This window comes from Macaca thibetana, chromosome 1, assembly GCF_024542745.1.
Source record: "Macaca thibetana thibetana isolate TM-01 chromosome 1, ASM2454274v1, whole genome shotgun sequence".
Taxonomy (NCBI): Eukaryota; Metazoa; Chordata; class Mammalia; order Primates; family Cercopithecidae; genus Macaca; species Macaca thibetana.
The window spans coordinates 60,953,925-60,977,585 of NC_065578.1; the positions used below are offsets into that span (position 1 = coordinate 60,953,925).

The following is a 23,661-nucleotide window of genomic DNA, read 5'->3' on the forward strand; positions in this document are numbered from 1 at the left end:
AAAGAGTCTGGTTCTATTTCCTAGGCTGGAGTGTAATGGCATGATCTCGGCTCACCGCAACCTCCACCGCCCAGATTCAAGCAGTTCCCCTGCCTCAGCCTCCCGAGTAGCTGGAATTACAGGCGAGCGCCACCACGCCTGACTAATTTTTGTATTTTTAGTAGAGACAGGGTTTCTCTGTGTTGGCCAGGCTGGTCTTGAATTCCTGACCTCAGGTGATCCACCCACCTCGATCTCTCCAAGTGTGGGATTACAGGTGTGAGCCGCAGCATACCTGTAATTTCTTTTGAGCTATAGATGGCTAGTAAAAGTCTGAGATCATTTGTACAGCTCGGGAATTTTTCTTTTATTTTTTGTGGAGATGGGGTCTCCCTTTGTCACCCGGGCCAGAGTGCAGTGGCATGATCATGGCTCACTGCAACCTTGACCTCCTGGGCTCAAGCGATCCTCTCACCTCAGTCTCCAGTGTAGCTGGGATTATAGGTACAAGCCACCACATCGGCTAATTTTTTTTGTTTTTGTAGAGATGAGGTTTCACTTTGTTGCCCAGGCTGATCTCAAACTCCTGGCTTCAAGTGATCCTTCCACCTTGACCTCCTAAAGTGCTGGGATCACAGTGAGCCACTGTGCCTGGCCTGGTTCAATAAATTTTGATAAATATATGCATCTGTGTAAACAGTACCCACTTCAAGACACAGAATGTTTCCGTCACGCCAAAAAAGCTTCCTTGAACCCCTTCCCAGTGTAGGGGAGGGAAAATAGCTTCTACCCTTCCAAGTTTTCGGTTGGGGCCCCTGTAATAAAAGGTAGATTAACAAGAGAAAAACATGTAAACTTGTTTAATGTAAGTTTTACATGACATGGGAGCCTTCATAAGGAAATGACCCGAAGAAACAGTAAAACCTGAGTGTTTTTAAGTTAGGTTTGATGAAGAAGGAAGAGTTGTGGAATGTGATAGGACAGAAAGGGATATGAGCTAAGAGGAGTAAACTGGGAAAAACTTAACAAGGCCTGTTTGTTCAGATTCCTCTGGGTGTTCCTCTATTTCTATTTTTAAATTTTGAGACAGGGTCTCACTCTTTTCCCCAGGCTGGAGTGCAGTGGCTCATAGCTCACTGCGGCCTCATCCTCTTGGGCTCAAGTGATCCTCCTGCCACAGCCTCCTAAGCAGCGGGGACTACGGGTATGTGCCACTATGCATGGCTGAGTTTTTAAATTTTTTGTAGAGATGGGCTCTTACTGTGTTGCCCAAGCTGGCCTCAAACTCTGGGGCGCAAGTAATCCTCCTTCCTCGGCCTCCCAAAGTGCTGGGATTATAGGCATGAGTCACTGCACCTAGCCACTCTGTCTTTTGAGATTAAGATGCTGCTATCTTCTGGGTATAGAGAGGACACCTCTCACACGAGGATCCTATGATCTGCTTCAGGGGAAGTCCTTTTTGCACCTGCTGTTTCTCAGATTCCTTCAGCTTAAAATATGCAACATGCCAAGGTGTCATATTTTGAGAGTAGTATGTTCTGAAGCCTGTCATGGTCAACTCCCTATCACCCTGCCCCAGGTAAATTTATCTATAATTGTAGATTAGTTTTGTCAGTACTTGAACTTCATATGAATGGAATCATACAGTGCAGTTTGTGACTTTTTTGGGTCAGGTTTCTTTTTTCAACATACCATTTTTGAGATTTATCCTTGTTGTGTGTATCAGTAATTTTTCCTTTTCATTTCTGAATATTATATACCATTTGTTTATTCATCTGTTTCTAGACACTTGGGTTTTTATAGTTTTGGGGTTTTTATAAATAAAAATGCTATAAACTTCTATGTACAGGCGTTTTTGTGAGCATATATTTTCATGAATACTGCGTAAGTATTTGTGAGTGGAAGTGCTGGGTCATATAGTAAGTGTATTTTTAACTTTATGAGAAACTACCAATTTTCCAAAGTGGTTGTGACATTTTACATTTCTCTTAGCAATGTACAATAGTTCCACGCACTTACAGCCTCGACGCTTAGTATTGTCTGTTTTTAAATTTTAATTATCTTAATGGGTGTGTAGTGGCACCTCATTGTGGTTATAATTTGAATTTCACTGAGTGGAGACTTGATAAAGAATGTTCTTGAGGTTTTCCTAAATTTTTCTACAGGATTATAGCCATATACAATTGAAATTCATCTTTTATATTTTTAAATTTTTCTTTAGGTATCTTTAAGAGTGATTGAAGGGAATAATTCAAAATGCCTGAAAATCCTGCTACAGGTATACTGGATATATTGTTCTATAATTTAATTAATTAATGATTTTAAAATGGAATCTCAGATGGGACTTAACTATTACTCTACTTATTCATCTTAACCCAAGATAAACTGCAGGTCCTGCAGGTACTTGATCGCCTGAAAATGAAATTGCAGGAGAAGGGTGACACGTCACAGAATGAGAAGTTATCTGTGTTTTATGAGACACTAAAGAGTCCTCTCTTCAACCAGATACTCACACTTCAGCAGTCCATCAAGCAACTGAAAGGACAAGTAAGTTACCCATCAGTTTCACGTTAATATATGTATTAATATATTCAAACCATCAAAGAAAGATAGAGGAGATAGACAAAGACAAATTATCTTTAAGGACTCAGTTCAGCAAAGAGGCTGTATTGGGACCTGTAACCTATAACTTGTGGGTAGCACTGGCATAGACAATTTAGAAATGTCGATAATCAATTTTTTCTTTCGCAGCTGGGCGTGGTGGTGTGTACCGGTAGTCCCAGCAACTCAGGAGTCTGAGGTGGGAGGATTGTGTGAGCCCAGGGGTTCCAGGTTGCAGTGAGCCATGGTCATGCCACTTCACTCCAGCCTGGATGACAGAGTTGAGACCCTGTCTCTCAAAAAAAAAAAAAAAAAAATTGTGCTTGGTTTTAGAATATGGTTTTTGTACTTATTTAAATATGTAAAGGTCAGATGCTTTGAGAATTCTCAACATCTTCAAAATTATAAAATAGTGCTTAAGTTAAATATATTTTCTTTTTATTTTGAGACAAGGTTTCTCTCTGTCACTGAGGCTGGAATGCAGTGCTGTGATCCTAGCTCATTGCAGCCTTGACCTCCCACGCTCAAGCAATGCTCCCACCTCAGCTTCCAGAGTAGCTGGGATAGGTGTGTGCCACCACAGTTGGGCTAATTTTAAAAAATTTTTATAGAGACAGGGTCTCCCTATGTTGCCCAGGCTGGTCTCATACTATTGGCCTCAAGCAGTCTTCCTACCTCAGCCTTCCAAAGTGCTGGGAATATGGGCATGAGCCACCTCACCCAGGCGTATTTTCTTTGTGAAGTCTTTTTTTTTTTTTTTTTTTAAGTAGAGACAGGATTTCACCGTGTTAGCCAGGTTGGTCTCTATCTCCTGACCTCGTGATCCGCCCACCTCAGCCTCCCAAAGTGCTGGGATTACCGGCGTGAGCCACCTAGCTTGGCCTGGCCTGAGCCAACTCGCCCTGCCGAAGTCTTTTATCTAACAAGAAGTGATCATGCCCTTATAGCACAATAGTCACGCTTCTCTTAATTATCAAATATTTATTGTCTTTCATGCATATTCTGATTAAAAGTTCCTTGGAAGCAGGATACCTGGTATTTAAATATATAATTGTGTTTCCTCTACTCATTTACCACACTATCTGGACTCTGCAGGCTCTAATACATCATTATTGAGTAAGGGACACATATTACCTCTTCTTAGAGGCGTGCAAATTAGTAGTTGTGGGATTTTTTTGTTTGTTTTTTTGGCGCTGAGATCGAACCAGAAATTGTTTTAACTCTCTTCTTGTATTCTTTGTTTTGGGGTCAGAATTGGCAAATTACTTTTAAATCACCTGCTCTGGAAGCTGAACTTGAATAGTAGCTATACTATAGATGAAATTTGGGCAGAATTTAAAACATAATTGGATCTAATTTATCACAGTTAAGTGAAAATTTACAAAATTTGGGAAAAAATGGTTTTTGCTGATAAACTAAAATGCTTGCCCATTAAGTCTTTTGTGAGTGATTTGTTTATAGCCAATTAAGGATTAAACTCTACACGTGTGTCTTTCTGTGAATTGCTTTCTTTAGACCAGAATTTATACCCTAATTTTAGCACTGCCTATATTGATGTTTAGCTTTCTGTATTTCTCTTGGTCATAGAATATCACAATAGTGAACGCTGCTGGTAGCAACTGAAATTGGCAAAGATCAGCAGAAATCTGTCACATTTGTTGGACTAAGAGTGGATGTAACTAACTACCCTATCCTAATAGCAATTCTTTATATTTGTATAGTTTGCAGTTCTTATATGCACAGTCATATTTTATGCATTGGACTGTGTAATCCCTGTAGCCAGGGTTTTTAAAAATTTTTTCTCTGAGGTTTTATTAACATTCCTTTTTTTTTTTTTTTTTTTTTTTTTTTGAGACAAGAGTCTTTGCCTGGGCTAGAGTACAATGGTGTGATCATGGATCATTGTAGCCTCGACATCCTGGGCTCAAGCAATCCTCCCACTTCATCTTCCCAAGTAGCTGGGACTACAGGCATGTGACACCATGCCCAGCTAATTTTTGTATTTTTTGTTGAGATGAGGGTCTCACTATGTTGCCCAGGTCTTGAACTCCTGGCCTGAGGTGGTCCTCCCACCTTGATCTCCTCAAGGGCTGGGATTACAGGTGTGAGCCATCACACCTGGCCTAACATTTATTCTTTTTTTTTTTTTGGAGCCAGAGTCTTGCTGTATCATCCAGGCTGAGTGCAGTGGTGCAATCTCGGCTCACAGTAGCCTCCACCCTTGGGGTTCAAGCGATTCTCCTGCCTCAGCCTCCCAAGTAACTTGGAATTACAAGTGTGCACCACCATGCCCATTTAATTTTTGTATTTTTGATAGAGATGGGGTTTCACTACTGACATTTATTCTTAATGTTACCTTTATTCTACTGTTTTGGCAGTTGTATACCAATGATATTTTAAATTATGTCCACATAATTTAATTACATGATTCTCCTCTTTCTGCCAATGTTTAAGTGGCTCCACGAGTCACTTACTGCTAATCTTGAGTAAGTTACTTAGCCCTTGTGTGCCTTAGTTTTTATGCTCACAAAATGGGATAATGATATCTCATCAGACTGTTGTAAGAATTAAGTGATAATACCTGTAATCATCCCGGTACAGTACTTACTCATAGCAAGCACTCAATAAGTACAGTTATTATTATCGTTATGTACTACCTGTGGATCTTTTGTGGTTCCCCACATGGAAATGTATAGATAAATGGAAAAAGGTTTAGTACCTTACACTGTTATATGACTGGATGCATCTGTATATGTGAAGTGTAATAAGATGTCAGTGTACAAAGTAGTGGTAGAAAGCAGGAAATAAGAACAAATTTTAAACTATTAAACATTTTGTGTAATACTAAATTAAAAAAATTTCTAGCCTTATGAATACACAGATTGATCTATCTTTACCTTATTTGTTTCCCATGTATATATTTAATGTGCAAATTATACATGTAATGGTCAAAATATATTTAATAACTAGAAACGGTTTTTCTATAGATTTCTGTTGATGATTCTTTTTTCTCTCCAACAGCTCAACCATATACCCTCAGATTGTTCAGCCCACTTTGATTTTTCTAGGAAAGGTTTGTTAGTGTTCACAGATGGTTCCATTGCTAATGGAAATGTCCACAGGCCCTCTAATAACTCCACTGTATCTGGGTTATTTCCTTGGACCCCGAAGTTGGGAAATGAAGACTTTAACTCAGTCATTCAACAGATGGCTCAGGTAAAGTTGTATCTTCTCATGGAAATATTTAGCTTCATTTCTCCTGCTTTAGTTTTACAAAGGAACTTATACTCATTATTTTTGCTGTAAGATGTGTTAGTATGTATTTTGCTTGCTTGTATTTTTATATTGTTAGGAGGAATTGACACCATTTTCTAACCTGTGTGTTGAAAATTTATTGGCTTAAAATTACATAAGGAAGGTATCCATGTGTGGTAAGGAGAGTTTTTTTAAAAAAAAAAATTAACATTTATTTTTTTGAGATAAGATCTTGCTAAGGAGAGTTTTTCGACAATGACTAATTGAATGCATCTCTATTCTTGTTAAAATAAGATTTTTGGCCAGGCGCACCGGCTCCCACCTGTAATCGCATCATTTTGGGAGGCTGAGGCGGGCGGATCACTGGAGGTCAGGAGTTTGAGACCAGCCTGGTCAACATGGCAAAACTCTGTCTCTACTAAAAATAGAAAAATTAGCTGGGCATGGTGGTGGGCAACTGTAATCCCAGATACTCAGGAGGCTGAGGCAGGAGAATTGCTTGAACCCGGGAGATGGAGGTTGCAGTGAGCTGAGATTGCGCCACCGTACTCCAGCCTGGGTGACAGAGCAAGACTCTGTCTCAGAAAACAACAACAAAAAAAGAAAAACCCATGATTAATGAAAATTAGAACTAATATAATTTGGAAAATCTAGAAAACATTTGGAAGGATAATCCAGTTGTAGCCCCTAATACCTATTAAAAATTAAATAAACAATTAAAATTTTGGACATGTTAGTTTTATGTATGTTCGCCTCGACCTTCAAGTGCCATTAAAAATGAGGTTTGAGCGTGGTGGCTTTTTTCTGTAATCTTTGGGAGGCAGAGGCAGGAGGATTGCTTGAAGCCAGGAGTTCAAGACCAGGCTGGGTAACATAGAGAGACCCCCATCTCTACAAAAATAAAAATAAGAATATAGTCAGACATGGTGGCACTCACCTGTAGCTCCAGGTACCTGGAAGGCTGACGTGGGTGGATCACTTGAGCCCAGAAATTCAAAGCTATAGTGAGGTATGATCGCACGACCGAACTCCAGCCTGGGCGACAGAGCCAAGACCTATCTCTTAAAAAATAAATAAATAAATAAACTCGAGTTTCAGTGTTAAATAGAATCTGTTCAAGATGTGATAATTAAATAATATTCTGGTCCTAGTTTTTGACTTTATAGTTCTATCCCTTTCTTTTTTTCTGCGCTGTTGCCCAGGCTGGAGTGCAGTGGCGCAATCTTGGCTCATTGCAACCTTTGCCTCCCAGGTTCAAGCAATTCTCCTGCCTCAGCCTCCTGAGTAGCTGGGACTACAGGTGCATGTCACCACGCCTGGCTAATTTTTGTATTTTTAGTAGAGACAGGGTTTCACCATGTTGGCCAGGATAGTCTCGATCTCCTGACCTCGTGATCCTCCCAGCTCGGCCTCCCGAACTGCTGGGATTACAGGCATGAGCCATCATGCCTGGCCACTTCTATCCATTTCATCTGACTAACAATTATTTTTATGTGGTGCTGTTTTTAGTTGATTACATTTATGAAGTTCTCATGTTATAAGTGCAGTTATTAACTAAAGCAATAAAATACCTGGCTGTCACAAGAACAGTTCTATCTGTTCTTACAGGTAGAACCCATGTAAATGGTGGCCTTTTCAGAGTCTTTTGAATTTACCTAATAAATAGAATATCAATTAATCAACGATAGAATTAAAAACAGAGCCCTGTAAAATGCAGCTGGTTCTGACTTCGGCTAAATACTGGCATTTTTGATATATCTAATTTATTTTCCTCATTTAAAAATATATTTTGCAACTGGGCACTGTGGCTCACATCTGTAATCCCAGCAATTTGGGAGGCTGAGGCGGGTGGATTGCTTGAGCTCAGGAGTTTGAGACCAGACTGGGCAACATGGCGAAACCCCGTCTCTACAAAAAATACAAAAATTTGCCAGGCATGGTGGTGCATGCCTATAGTCCCAGCTACCCAGGAGGCTGAGGCAGGAGGATTGCTTGAGCCCAGAAGACAGAGGTTGAAGTGAGCTGAGATCATGCCACTTCACTCCAGCCTGGGCGACAGAGCGAGACCCTGTCTCAAAGAAAAAAATAAAATAAAAATGTACTTTGCATCAAGAGAATTTAGGGAAGTTCAGTGTAAAAAAGTAATTCAGAATTTACTATGGGAAAAGGCATTTTTCTCAGGAGTTTCCAGCCAGCTTGGGATTCATCTCATAATGTGAATGAAGTGTGAAAATGCCTCCGATTCCCCGAGGTTGCAGAACACTGCACACACTCTCTCTTATGCTCTACTGAAATAATCAAGTGAGAGGATTTCCAGAAATAATTTATTACTGAAATGCTGAGTTTATGTGGTTCTTAGGGGAAGCTGCTTTTATGCTAAGCAATTTCAGTTCTGCAGACAGAGTATGTTGGTTAAATGTACACCACTGACTTTTTTTTTTTAATGCTCCTTCATTAGGGCCGGCAAATTGAATATATAGATATAGAACGGCCTTCATCTGGAGGCCTTGGATTCAGTGTGGTGGCCCTCAGAAGTCAAAATATGGGAAATGTTGATATCTTCGTGAAGGATGTCCAGCCAGGGAGTGTAGCAGACAGGTGGGGAAGCTGTTTATTTTCACTTTGCTAATTGTTTCCTGATAATTCTGACGACTATTATAAAGAGAGTGAAAAACTAGTCATAAAAACAGTAACAATAGCAGCTAACACTTGCTTTAGTTTTTGCTGTGCATTTGTCAGGCCTTTCGTGAATATCCTCCTGTACCCCATGGCAGCAGTTCCACTCTATAGGTATCATCATTCCGTTCTATTGATGAGAAAGCTGAGATTCAGAGATTCAGTGGTCAACCTATAGTCACAGAGCTGTTAATGCTGAAGCCATGATGTGATTCCAAGACCGTCTGACTGCAAAGCTAGTACACTATTTCCCTCTCTTACAGTTCAACATGCTATTTTAGCTACGGACTGATCAGTAGGATAGGAATATTGAAGTTCTCATTCTGCATATTACATTGTTTATTATTCTTAAGATTATAACAACATTTTGGTGGTCATGTCACTCTACCTGATTTATTATGCTTATTGTCAATTAAGAGGCCTCTCAAGTCTATGTTATCTTCCATGTTGTATTTGCTTTTATGTTTTAAGGGGTATTTGCAAGCCTTTTATTTTGTCTCTGTTTGATTTCCAGTCTTTGGTTTATTATTCATTTAATAATATGCTATTCCAATGCACGTGTTAGAATAATAGCAACAATGGCAGTATATTATTATAAAATTCTTAGTTGATAATACATTTTTGAATTCACATTCTCCATTCATGGGGGATTAATTCTAGTCTCCCCAACTCAGATTTCAAACTTAATAAGTTTCCATGACTTTGCATCTTTATTCTGGCATCTAATGCAGTGTTTCTTCAAGAATTGTGGTGAGAATGGGTAAACAGGAAGAGGAAGAGTATCAGTGGTGTTTGGGAGATAATAAAATCAAATACAGTAAACCAGGACAGAGTAAGTCCTAGGCTATCTTTAGGATGCACTTTGGCATAAGAAGTTCAAGACTGTGCTTCAGAATCTGACTCTTGATAGGATGCTAGGCTTGTCTAGACTTCAATTCCTTAATATGTAAAATTTACTAAGTACTTTAAAAGGAAATTGTGAGGATTATGTGAGATAATGCATGTAAAGCACTCAACATAGTACCTGACTCATGATAAGTGCTCAGTAAATATTATTTTTCTTTAGAGATTTTGCTAATTTCTTTTAAAAAGAACCTTCTTACCCTGGTTAGCAGTTGGGAGATTGGTGCTTGGGAGAGATTACAAGGGCTCAGATTGGCCAAGCTCAGTGGCTCATGGCTGTAATCCCAGCACTTTGGGAGTTCAAGAGAAGCCTGGGCAACATGGCAAAACCCCATCTCTACAAAAAATACAAAAATTAGCTGGGCGTGGTAGTATACACCTGTAGTCTCAGCTACTTGTGAGACTGAGGTGGGAGAATCACCCAAGCCTGGGAGGCTGAGGCTGCAGTGAGCTGCGATTGTGCCATTGCACTCCAGCTGGGCAAATAAGAGTGAGACCATGCTCAGATATAAATTTGGAAGTAATCTCTATGAATTTTCAAGGAGGGTTTGGCCTCTGTTGATAAATGTTGGACAAGTAGACAGTGAAGATGGGGTGAGAGGAGGTTATTGGTGTAGTTGAAAATATCGTTACCCCAGTGTGGTATGGGTAGAGATCAGATTGGAAGGGGTTCAGGAGGTTTGGGTTTATGCAGTAATGGAGGCAGTGTCCATACTTGCAAAACCTTGGCGATGGGGTCCTATAGATTGTTTTTGTTTATTTTTCTAGGCAGATGGCTTTTAAAATGTGTCCATGTGTTTAAGGATGCACTACCAAATTAGGTAATTAGTTAATAACTTCTGTGAAAAACAGTCTGAGGAGCTCTGTTATATAATTAACTAATTATTTGATAAATGTACTAAGTGAAGTAGTACCATAGGCAACAAACTGCTTAACTTGAATAATAGATTTTTTAAAATCAGGTTATTAGGTCACTTAAAACAAAAATTTCTTTTCTTACTTGATTAAGGGATCAAAGATTAAAGGAAAATGATCAAATATTGGCCGTTAATCACATACCATTGGATCAGAACGTTTCCCATCAGCAAGCAATTGCATTATTACAACAAACCACTGGATCTTTGCAACTGATTGTGGCCAGGGAACCAATCCACACAAAAAGCAGTACTTCTAGCAGCCTAACTGATACAACTCTGCCTGAAACAGTGAGTTGCAAATTTGAAAAAATACCTAATTTTGAATAATGCCATTGATTGTAAGAAGTGTAAAGACATTTAGAAGGTGTCGTTTTACTTTTCTTTTTTCTTTTTTTTTTTTGAGATGGAGTTTCACTCTAGTTGCCCAGGCTATATAGTGCAGTGGCCAGATGTTGGCTCATTGCAACCTCCGCCTCCTGGATTCAAGTGATTCTCCTGCCTCAGCACCTCCCATACTACAGGTGCTCAGCATCACTCTCTGTTATTTTTTTTTTTTTTGTATTTTTAGTAGAGATGGGGTTTCATCATGTTGGCCAGGCTGGTCTTGAACTCCTGCCCTCAGGTGATCCACCTGCCTCGGACTCTCAAAGTGCTAGGATTACAGGCGTGAGCCACTGTGCCTGGCCCATTTTACTTTTCATAGTTAAAAAAGATGATCATATCTCTGAATGCAGCATTAACATGTTTAAACAAGAAGTTTCATGAAGGTTTTTTTTTTTTCTCTTTTCAATGTCCTGTGGGTCTCTTTGTTTAAGATTATTATTTAATATGGAGCCCAAATTGAAGTATTAGGTGTAATTTATTTAGTGATGGAGAGTCTTGTGTTCCTTGGTGATGTAGCCAATTAATTGAGAGTTTTTATTAGAGATTTACTGTTGAGTGTTTAAAGTAAGATTTGATTATTTATTTGAAAAATATTATTTTTGAAAATTATGAGGGGATTTATGACCAGATTATTGATATTGCAAAATTATAGCAGGCTTTTTTTCATGTAAAGACACATATGGAACAATTTTAAAGAATAAAAGTATATATCTCTTTTGGGAACCCTTGAATGTGCTTTTTAACATTTTACAGATTTTGGCTTGCATTGTCAGAATGCAAACTAATAAATCTTATTTTCTTATAACACTAAGTGCTAGCTGACTTATTTAATTTTTATTCATTGGGACAAAAGAAAAAATAAGACTGTCTCGGTACAATACAAGGTCACAACAAAAATTAATGTATAGGCATTTTCCCTATTGTAGTCAGCAATATTTGTACAGCAGAATTTACATAATAAATACAGTGAATAAAGTGGGGAATTGTTTAACGTATAAAGAACAAGGGCTTTGGAGTTAGGCTTGGATGCATTCAAGTCCATTTCTCCCAAATCCTAGTGGTGTCACACCAGGCAGATTCCTTTACCTCATACCTTCCTTTGAAGGTATGAGGTCTAGTTCTCAGAGATGTTGTGAGGCTGAATGAGAAGGCATGTGAGGCACTAAGCACCATGCCTGGTGCTGAGTACCTGTTCTGTGAATATTGGCTGCTATCAGCTAACATTAAGTCAGGCATATTATTTTAGCAAACTTTCTTGTTTCCCAGATAGTAGATGTTCTAGACATCAATTTATTAATCTCAATATTGCCTTTTTTTTTTTTTGAGATGGATTCTTGCTTTGTCACCCAAGCTGGAGTGCAGTGGCGAGATCTTGGCTCACTGCAACCTCTGCCTCCCCGGTTCAAGTGATTCTCCTGCCTCAGCTTCCTAAGTAGCTGGGGATTACAGGCACATGCCAACATACCCAGCTAACTTTTTCATACTTTTAATAGAGATGGGGTCTCACCATGTTGGCCAGGCTTGTCTCAAACTCCTGACCTCGTGATCCGCCCACCTTGGCTTTCCAAAGTGCTAGGATTACAGGCTTTAGTCACTGCACCCAGCCCTCCAATAATGCTTTTTATTTAAGACTGCATAGTAACTTTGCAATTTAGTATAATAGAAAAACTGGATGGGTATGATGGTTCACACCTGTAATCCCAGAACTCTGGGAGGCCTAGGCAGGAGGGTCGCTTGAGACCAGGAGTTTGAGACCAGCCTGAGGAACATAGTCAAACCCCACCACTATGGCCAGGCACAGTGACTCATGCCTGTAATCCCAGCACTTTGGGAGGCCAAGGTGGGTGGATCACCTGAGGTCAGGAGTTCGAGACCAGCCTGGTCCACATGGTGAAACCCTGTCTCTACTAAAAATATAAAAATTAGCCGAGTGTGGTGGCACATGCTTGTAATCCCAGCTAGTCGGGAGGCTGAGGCAGGAGAATTGCTTGAACCTGGCAGGTGGAGGTTGCAGTGAGCTGAGATTATGCCACTGCACTCCTGCCTGGGTGACAGAGTAAGGCTCTGTCTCAAAAAAACAAAAAACAAAGACATCCCACCTCGACCAAAGATTAAAAAATTAGCTGGGCATGGTGGTACATGCCTGTAGTCCCAGCTATTTGGGAGGCTGAGGTTAGAGGATGGATGATCCCAGGAGTTCGAGGCTGACATGAGCTCTCATCATGCATTGCACTCTAACCTGGGTAACAGAGTGAGACCTTGTCTCTAACAGAAAGAAAGAAAGAGAGAAAGAGAGAGAGAAAGAGAGAAAGAAAAAGAAAGAAGAAAGAAAGAAAGAAAGAAAGAAAGAAAGAAAGAAAGAAAGAAAGAGAAAGAAAGAAAGAAAGAAAGAAAGAAAGAAAGAAGAAAGAAAGAAAGAAAGAAAGAAAAGAAAAGAAAAGAAAAGAAAGACAGACTAAGTAATGAGTATGCCCTAATGATCTTGAGAGGGAGGATATTGTTCTGCAGTTGGATTATGTGAAGTAATGCCCATTTCTCATAGAAACCTGCTAGTTAGAGGGGAAATGCTTATGTCTTTTAGTCTAATTTGTATAGTCCTATTGCTAATATCTTCAGTGGGGCCTACCTTTCCTCTCCCTCATAAGAGTCTCCTAAATTAGTCTCTCCACTTTGTGTCCTACCACCATTTTAGATTCTTCTCATTGCTGCCAGATGAATTTTCTTAAACCACTTCTTTGGTTCTGTCATTTCTCTTCTAAAACCTTTAACTACTTCCACTTGATTACCCAGTTAAATCCAACCTTTTGACCATATCTTTCATCCATTGTGTTATCTGGCCTAGCTTTGCCCTTATATTTTCTTTTTGCTTGAATGTCTTCCTTTGTAGTGCAACTTAAATGCCCCTTTTCCTTGAAGTTTTCTGTAATTCTTCATTGGTTTTGACTTCATGTTCTTCCTTCCCTGTAAAAATTCTTTATAATATTTTGTGATTCTCTTTCAAGCAGACACGTATTTACTGGTCCCTACTATGTGCTGGGCACTGTGCTGGATATCCAGTGTAGAGTGAGGAGTGAGAAATGTTTCCTGTGCTCTTAGGGCTAGTGCCTTATGATCCAATATTCTGCCTTGTATTTTAATTATTTGTGTTTTACTTTCTCTCTACTGGATTATAAGATCCCTACGGTCAGGGACCATATGATTATCTCTGTCTGTATGTCTTAGCCTGTAGAACATTGCCTTGATTAATTGTATGAATGTTCAATTTGTTGCAATGTTACTTTGGTAATGATTGTATTGGAAAACTAAGAATCTGTGAGTATTACTGATCCTGTGACTCTTATGTGCCATTAATTTGTAGGTTTGCTGGGGCCATGTTGAAGAGGTTGAGCTCATTAATGATGGCTCCGGACTAGGTTTTGGTATAGTTGGAGGAAAAACAAGTGGCGTGGTTGTGAGGACTATAGTTCCTGGAGGATTAGCAGATCGAGTAAGTCAACCTTCCTTGTTATCATTTTGGTTTTATAAAATTTAAGTTGTATGAATTGAAATGTAATTTTATAACATGAGTTACCAGGATATATGACTTAATAACTAGAATTTAAGTATAGCTTAAAAATGGTTTATTCTGTAAGTATTATTAGTATACATGCTGTCTTATTTTAAACAGTTCCTAAATCAACATTTTTGGGGTTTGTTTTGCTTATAATTGACACGCTTCATGATTCCATTTTTTTTTTTTTTTTTTTTTTTAATTGAAAAGCGTTGTTAATGAATATTGCATTTTGAACATCTGTATTATTCTCCTCTAGTGTGTCTTTCAATGGCCTAAATGTTAAAATCAGAAGATACAGCGATTATAAACATTTGTCCCAATATCATACATGGTAAATTTCACTTGAATTAAAATTTATGGCCTTATAAGTTAAATGACTACCTTTCATTGTTTAGCAGTGTTTACACTGAAAGTAGGCTATTAAAAAAATTAGCAACTGTTTCTGCTTAATTTTATATTGAAGAAATGTTAATTACTACTTTAGTTTTTAGAAATTAGTTTAGAAATTTGACTCTGAAGCCACTTAATAATAAGCCCATATTATATAGAATAGCCATGATAAATCAGAAATAACTTTAGTTATTCCCATAATCAGAATGATATGTAAAATTTCACTGATTATTGCCCAGTTACATATAAATTTATCCCTTCTAATAGACATACATAAGTAAAAATGAGCTTGCCATGCAAATGCATCTTCAAGGCAAGTTCCTTGGCTCTTCATTTCTGATCACGATTGCTTCACCTTATGCAGCTTGTGGAGCCATTGATGTTCCTCTCATCATTTCAGCACCTAAGAGTATTTATTTAGAAAAGCAGTTGTCAAAGTTTGGTTGTGGGCCTCTGGAGGGCTCTGAGAGCCTTGCAGGTGGTCTATGAGATCCAAACAACTTTTACAATAATACCACGACGTTATTATCCCTTTCACCCTGTTAACATTTGTACTGATGATACAAAAGCAGCTGCAGGCTAAAACTGCTGGTGCCTTGGTGCAAAACAAGGCAGTGGCCACAAACTATTATAGTAATCATTGCATTCTTTTCTGCCATGTGCTTGCAACAAAAAAGAAAAAAATGCAGTTTTTTTTTTTTTTTTTTTTTTGAGACGGAGTCTTGCTCTGTCACCCAGGCTGGAGTGCAGTGGCCGGATCTCAACTCACTTTTGCAATAAGCTCCGCCTCCCGGGTTTACGCTATTCTCCTGCCTCAGCCTCCCGAGTAGCTGATGATACAGGCGCCCGCCACTGCGCCGGCTAGTTTTTTGTATTTTTAGTAGAGACGGGGTTTCACCGTGTTAGCCAGGATGGTCTCGATCTCCTGACCTCGTGATCCGCCCGCCTCGGCCTCCCAAAGTGCTGGGATTACAGGCTTGAGCCACCGCGCCCGGCCTCCTAAAAAAATGCCGTTTCAATTGAAGTTTTTTTATGATGCAGTAAAATGATTAATTTTAGTAAATTTTGACCATTTAGTGCATGTCTTTTGAATATTGTCAAAATGGGAAGTATCATGTAGCATTCTTGCTATGTACTGAAGTATGATGGTTGTCTTAAGGCAAGTCATTTGCAAGGTGAATCTACTACTTTTTTATGTGGAACAGCATTTTTATTTTTATAAAAATATAAAAATAACTGCAGAAAAATTATGTTTATCCAGACTTGGGTATTTGGAAGATGTTTTCTTGAGAATGGATGATGTGAACTTGTTATTTCAAGGAAAACAACTGACACTGTTTGTTAGCAACAATAGAATTTGAGCTTAAGCAAAAATTAGAATGTTGGAAAATTTGTATTTTACCATGAGCTTGACATTTCCCTAATATTTAAAAGCTTTCTAAGGCTGGGCGTGGTGGCTCATGCCTGTAATCCCAGCACTTTGGGAGGCCAAGGTGGGAGGATCTCTTGAGCCCAGGAGTTCAATACCAGCCTTGGCAATGTGGCAAAACCCTGTCTGTACAAAAGACACAAAAGTTAGCTGGGCATGGTGCTACTTGGGAGGCTGAGGAGGTGGAGGCTGCTTTGAGCCGAGATTGTGGCACTGAACTCCATCTGGCCTGGGCGACAGAGTATGACCCTGTCTGAAGAAAAAAAATAAAAAAAGAAAGGAAAAGTAAAGAAAGGCATTTCTGATTAGATTGTTGATTGATATCAAGATGATTGTCTTGATATTTATTATATGATGAAATATGTCAGTACTTGGAAGGTCTGCATAACTGTGAATAGATATTTTTTTTTTCTTTTTTTTTTTTTTTTGAGTAGAGTCTTGCTCTGTTGCCTAGGCTAGAGTGCAGTGGCATAATCCTCTCACTACAGCCTCGACCTCCCAGGCTCAAGCAGTCCTTCTACCTCAGTCTCCCGAGTAGCTGGTGTTACAGGCGTGTACCACCAAGCTAGGCTAATTTATTTTTATTTTTATTTTTTTGAGACAGGATCTCACTCTGTCACCCAGGCTGGACTGCAGTGGTGCGATCTCGGCTGACTGCAGCCTCCCTCTGGGGCTCAAGTGATCCCCCACCTCAGCTTCTGGAGTAGCTGGGACTATAGACACAGGCCACCATGCCTGGCTAATTTTTGTGTTTTTTTGTAGAGATGGGGTTTCACTATGTTGCCCAGGCTGATTTCAAATTCCTGAGCTCAAGCAATCTTCCCGCCTTGTCCTCCCAAAGTGCTGGAATTACAGGTGTGAGCCATTGCACCTGCCTGGCCTTATTTTTATTTTTTGTAGAGACAGTCTCGCTTTGTTTCCCGGGCTGGTCTTGAACTCCTGGCCTGAAGTGATCCTCCCGCTTAGGCCTTCCAAAGTGCTGGGATTGTAGGTGTGAGCCACCATATTCAGCCTCAATATTTTGTGAAGACCAGTATGTGATATGACAAAATAATATGTAGCTAAATGATCCTCTCGAAAATCAAGATAGATCAGTCGATTTCAATAGTGTCTGAAAGTTTGTTGATATGGTTCCAGATTCTACATTGTAACTGTATAAGAAACCACCACTTGCCAAGTTTTGGTGTGTTATCAAAGAATAGGCTGAAAGGACTATTATAATACCCCTCCCCTTTCCAACTATATATCTGATTGAGGCCAGATATTCTTCATATACTTCATCCAAAACAGTATATTATAACACATTGAATGCAGAAGCAAATGAGTCTAGCTGTTTTCTTTTAAGCCAGATATTAAAGAGATTTGTAAAAATATTAAACAGTCCCACTCATATATATATATACACATATATATATATATATATGTATGTATGTATGTAAGATTTGATGACTTGCTAGGAGGATTCACAGAACTCAGCATACAGTTGTACCCATAGCTATATTTATTACAGTGAAGAATACAAACCAAAATCAACATGGAAAAAGTTACATAAGGTGGAGACTGGAGGAAATCAAGCACAAGCTTCCATGAGTCCTCTCCCTGTGGAGTCATATAGGACACACTTACATATATATATATATATATAGGTAAGAGTGGGACTGTTTAATATTTTTAATTTAATATATAATATATACTATATAATTTAATATATAATAAATATATATATATTTCATATATATATATATTTTTGAGATGGAGTCTTGCTCTGTTGCCCAGGCTAGAGTGCAGTGGTGCAATCTTGGCTCACCAGAACCTCTGCCTCCCAGGTTCAAGTGATTCTCCTACCTCAGGCTCCCAAGTAGCTGGAACTACAGGCATGTGCCACCATGCCTGGCTAATTTTTGCATTTTTAGTAGAGATGGGGTTTCACTATGTTGGCCAGGCTGGTCTCGAACTCCTGACCTCGTGATCCACCCGCCTCAGCCTCCCAAAGTGCTAAGATTACCGGTGTGAGCCACCACGCCTGGCCAATATTTTTTGTTTTGGAAAATATAGCTCTTTTAAAAATATATATACAATATAATAAATATTGATAAAAATTAACATTAAATATTATATATTAAAAAATTCCTCAGTACCAATTTTTGCATGTGTATATGTTTGTGAATTCATCTTTACCAGATTTCTCCAGAGAAACAGAACCAATAGGATATGTGTGTGATTATTATTATTATTATTATTATTTTTTTTTTTTTTTTTTTTTTTTTTGAGACGGAGTCTCGCTCTGTCGCCCAGGCTGGAGTGCAGTGGCGCCATCTCAGCTCACTGCAAGCTCCGCTTCCCGGTTTTCCGCCATTCTCCTGCCTCAGCCTCCCGAGTAGCTGGGACTACAGGCGCCCGCCACCTCGCCCGGCTAGTTTTTTGTATTTTTAGTAGAGACGGGGTTTCACCATGTTAGCCAGGATGGTCTCGATCTCCTGACCTTGTGATCCGCCCATCTCGGCCTCCCAAAGTGCTGGGATTACAGGCTTGAGCCACCGCGCCCGGCCGTGTGTGATTATTTTAAAAAAGAGATTATTTTTAAAAATTGGCTCATGCCATGGTGGGGGCTGGCAAGTCCAAAATTTGTAGGGAAGGCAAGGAGGCTGGAAACCCAGACAAGAGTTGATGTTGTAGTCTTGTGTTTGAGATCTATAGGGCAGGCCAGCAGAATGTCTCAGGAAGCTCTGTTACATTCTTGAGGCAGAATTTTTTCTCTAGGAAATCTCAGTTTTTGTTTGTGAATTCTTCAACTGGTTGGATGAGGCTCACCTACATCATTGAGGGTAATCTTCCTTTACTTAAAGTCAATTGTTTGTATATGCTAATCACATTTACAAAGTACCTTTGCAGCAACGTCTAGATTAGTGATTGACCAAAACAGTCAGCACCACAGCCCAGCCAAGATGACACATATAATTTAACTGTTATCCATTACCACAATCAAGGTAATGAGCGTATTCATTACTCCCAGCCGATTCCTGTACTGCTTTGTAATTCCTATCGCTCCATCCTTAATAATTTTTAAGAGTGTAAAGGAGTTCTGTCTTTATCCATTTAGTGTTGCTATAAGGAAATATCTGAGGATAGGTAATTTAAAATAAAAGAGGTTTATTTAGCTTATAGTTCTGCTGGCTGGAAAATTGGGCATCTGGGGAAAGCCTCAGGCTGCTTCCATGATGGAAGATGGAGAGCCGGTGTGTGCAGAGATCACACGGGCAGCGAGGAAGCTGGAGCGGAGAGGCGGAGGAGGCGGGGCAACTCTCTTTTTAACAATCAGAGTGAGAATTCACTGCACTAAGTAAACTCACTGCAGAGAACTCAGAGCAAGAACTCACTGCACCAAGCCATCCATGAGGGATTCACTCCCATGACCCAAACACCTCCCATTGGGCCTCACCTCTAACAATGGGGATGCGATTTCAACATGAGGTTTGAGGGGACAAACATCCAAACTGTAGCAAGTTTGGATGAGACCAGCATGTTTGAGAATGTTCATTTTATAGACGTTTAAAACACATCTGTGGCTGGGTGCGGTAGCTCATGCCTGTAATCCCAACACTTTGGGAGACTGAGCCGGGTGGATCACTTGAGGTCAGGAATTTGGGACCAGCCTGGCCAACGTGTTGAAACACTGTCTCTACTAAAAATACAAAAAATTAGCCCGGTGTGGAGGTGCATGCCTGTAATCCCAGCTACTCAGGAGGCTGAGGCACGAGAATTGCTTGAACCTTGGAGGCAGAGGTTGCAGTGAGCCAAGATCACGCCACTGCACTCCAGCCTGGGTGACAGAGGAAGACTGTCTCAAAACAAACAAACAAGACACACATCTGTGGCACAACACAATATTCTTTAAGGATTCTTTAAAAATTTTTTTATAACCTGGAAATAATAAAATATTGCAGAAAAATTTGGGATGCCTTTCTTTGTATTCCCTCCCTCCTCCTGCCTCTGCCTTAGAAATTTTAATAGGTTTTTTTGTTGGAGTGGCTTTTTTTTTCCCCGAAATGCAAAGTGGAGTGGTTATTGTGCAAAACAAAGGATCAAGTAAATTTAAACAAAATCCGATAGGTTTCTTTACTGTAAGAATTTTCTTAGCTTTTAAAATACTAACGTGCTTTATGAATTTTCACAAGAGTAAGATGTGCAGAGTTTCCCAGATTAATCCCATTGAGGCATTGTTGGAAAAAGCCCAAGTCTGATTTTTGCCCTTTACTGGAAGGGATCGTCACTATTTCAGATCATCAAAGAGGAGGTAGAGGGTATGCTTGTCATAGGGTCATAAGAGCTCAAAGAGAAGCAAGTACTTATGCCAGACATTGTTATCTGCTTAATATACATTATTCTCATGTAACCTTCAAAACACTCTTAGAAGTTTTATTCCCAAATTGTAGATATGGAAACCATTAAGAAATTGCCCAAGGTTACAGCAGCGAGGTGAGCCACAGAGTCAGGTTGGAGCCCATATCTGTTTGATTCTGAAGTCTGAGCTTTGTCGTTAGAATTTATCCAAAGTTAATCCTAGTGTTTTCCTTTTCCTGATATACACCTGTGCACAATTGTTCACATCTATCAACAGGGAGTAGCCAGCTCTAGGAACAACAGAGCTATTGTCTCTTCTAGGGCATATGGTAAGGCCTAGGCATAGGGGACAGAGCAGTATTCACTTCTCCTTTCCTCTCATGTCAGCTGATGGCAGATAAAATCTCTTCAGCTTTCTTGCTATAACCAATTTATCTCCTTCCTCAGCCTGGCCTCATTTGTTGCTTATTACCAGTCAATGTTTTGCTTGCTGTAACTCATGAAATGACTTAAGCTGCAGCACCCTCAGGCCTGAGGCTATGGCACAAGACATGGTGTACACCCTCCCTATTATCTACCTTTGGAGAAATTGTTCTCAACACACCTACATCCAAATTAGCCTCTGAAAGGAAAGAGCATAGGATTATAGTGTGTGAGCTTTAGAATCAGACAGATGAAGGCTTGAATTCTGGATCCACCTCTCACCCTGGGCAAATGACTTCTTGGCTTAATTCCATGTTTCTAAAATGGTCCCCAAGACACCAGATTTGATGACTTGCTGGGAGGATTCACAGATCTCAGCATACAGTTGTACCCACAGCTATATTTATTACAGTGAAGAATACAAAGCAAAATCAACATGGAAAAGCTTGCATAAGGTGGAGCCTGGAGGAAACCAGGCACAAGCTTCCACGAGTCCTCTCCCTGTGGAGTCATATAGGACACACTTAAAGCTTCCAGTGGTGAATTATGACCATACATCTGAAATGTCTGCCATGGAAGCCCATCAGAGACTCTGCCAAAACATAGGGTTATTACTGGATGCTGGTCACAGAGGCACACACTGTGTAGTGTATACTGAAGACCTAGACTTGCAGAAGAATGCAGGTGTTCACACTTTAGGCACCTTGAGCCATTTTTACCAGGGAATGGTGAGACCCCTCACGGAATCTAAGCTGCCAGGTGTTAGCCAAGGGCTAACCTTGTAAGAAGGCCTTTCCAAGGAAAGTTAATGCTTTTTATTTTTTGGCAGGAGATAATTTTGCTTGCCTTAAATAAAAGTCTGTGTGAAAATTCAATGTTAATCAATGTAACATGCTTAGCACAATGCCTCTTAGTTCCCAAAATGCTTATAACCCAATGAGAGAGAAATGTATTCTCATTTTGCTTAAGAAGGATCTGAGACTTAGGTAAGATAAACAACTGACCTTTGGCCATACAACTTGACCAAAGTAGAGCTAGGATTTGAACTTGGGTGCATCTGACTCCAAAGCCCTTACTTGTCTTTCTGTTGTGTCCTGCCACTAATGATGTAAAAGAAATGAAGTAGAAAATAGCATTTATTTATGTAAAAAAATTGATTTTATAGGAATCTTTTAAGAAACATTATTGAGATCTAGTTACAATGTCCAATCAGTTAATATAATCGGGCCAACTCCATGGATAGGGAAATTATATGATATTAAAAGGGTAGCTAAAAGGCCTATCTCTCTGTAAGCTTCAGAGCCTCTCCAAAATTCACAGTGCTTGAAACACTCACCTTAAGAACATTCTGTCAGTTGTGGCAAGAGTTAAACATCTTTTTGGGAGGTACTTTTTGTTTTGTTTCGTGTGACATTGATAATGGGCAGTGTAAAACCCTCGAAGTGCAGATACCTATTTCATGTGATCTGAGGAAGTTCTAGGGCAGTCAGGTGTACTGGGATACCTCCTTGTCTTCAGAACACAGCCTATTTAAAGGTTGTCATACATTATTGACATTTTGGTATGAAGCAGTTAAAATATGAATCTATTGACTACCCAGTAACCTAATACTACGAAGGAATGGAACCAAGCAAGGGTTTGAGGGTGGATGTGGACTTTGAGAGACTTTTCAGTGTAGAGTAAGGAAGGCCCAGCTTGAGGTCACTAAATGGTTGGTTAGTCCCAAGCAATTTTGCTTTGAGTGATTCTATAGACAGATATTTTCTTTATCTTTAAAAATCAGTTAATGAGTGCTCTGGGAATTTGAGTAGGATAGGATAGTTTCTTTAATTCCTTTAGGGAAAAAGTGTTTATTTTGTTTTATAAAGTTACCCTTTTCTATCAATGACATGTTGCCTTTTGATTGAAGACCAATAATAAAACTGGCCTGGAATCGAACATAGTTATTATTTCATTTTCTGAGTTGTGGAAGTATTTGGTGCCTTTTTTTTTCTTTTTTTTCCTAAATAGAGACAGAGTCTTGCTCTGTCACTTAGGCTAGAGTGCAGTGGTACGATCCTAGCTCACTGCAGCTTCCAACTCCTGACTTTAAGCAGTCCTCCCAAAGTGTTGGGATTACAGGTGTGAGCCATGGGTACCTGGACCCATTTTTTAGTTTTTGAAGAAACAAATTTGATTTCTTCTTTTGTAGCTCAGGTCTGAATTACTATAGGTTTTAAAATTTTTTTAAAATGATCATACACAACAGCATATCAGAGAAGTTAAAATGCAAAGTAATGTGGTTTGTTTTTTTTTTTTAGCCTAAAGTTGCTCCTTTTTTTTTTTTTTTTTTTTTTTGAGACAGTGTCTTTCTCTGTTGCTCAGACTGGAGTGCAGTGGTATGATTTTGGCTCACTGCATCCTCCACTTCCCAGGTTCAAGTCTTGTCCCTCAGCCTCCCATGTAGCTGGGATCACAGGTGCTCACCACCATGCCCAGCTAATTTTTGTGTTTTTAGTAGATATGGGGTTTCACTATGTTGGCCAGGCTGGTCTGGCGACAGAGTGAGACTCCACCTCAAACAAAAACAAAAACAAAACAAAAACAAAAACTCCTGACCTCAGGTGATGTGCCAGCCTCGGCCTCCCAAAGTGCTGGGATTACTGGTGTACATTCACTGTAAGTGTGTGATACCCCTGTTGCATCAGCTATTTTAATTTTTCTGCCTTTCGCACTATCTTTGCCAGTATGCATAATTTTTTTCTCTTTTGAAAGAATCTATGGATTAATAAAACTTTTATATGTGAATGTTTGATTAGCATGCTGTGTAC

The 23,661-nt window shown here is 39.5% G+C and overlaps 1 protein-coding gene across 7 annotated transcripts in view; it reads left to right on the forward strand.

Moving 5' to 3' along the window:
• Positions 1–23,661, forward strand: part of PATJ (PATJ crumbs cell polarity complex component) — a 426,007-nt gene that overhangs the window by 19,486 nt on the left and 382,860 nt on the right. For 5 of the 7 annotated variants that reach the window (XM_050752580.1, XM_050752940.1, XM_050752817.1 and 2 more), the window contains exons 2-7: positions 2,201–2,257; positions 2,360–2,526; positions 5,602–5,796; positions 8,294–8,433; positions 10,424–10,619; positions 14,074–14,202. In XM_050752580.1, coding sequence (XP_050608537.1) covers positions 2,236–2,257; positions 2,360–2,526; positions 5,602–5,796; positions 8,294–8,433; positions 10,424–10,619; positions 14,074–14,202 — 849 coding nt within the window. In that variant the 5' untranslated portion in view covers positions 2,201–2,235. Of the gene's footprint in view, positions 1–1,089; positions 1,184–2,200; positions 2,258–2,359; positions 2,527–5,601; positions 5,802–8,293; positions 8,434–10,423; positions 10,620–14,073; positions 14,203–23,661 lie in introns of those variants that run through there. The other 2 variants (XM_050752722.1, XM_050752969.1) reach the window with 2 other exon arrangements.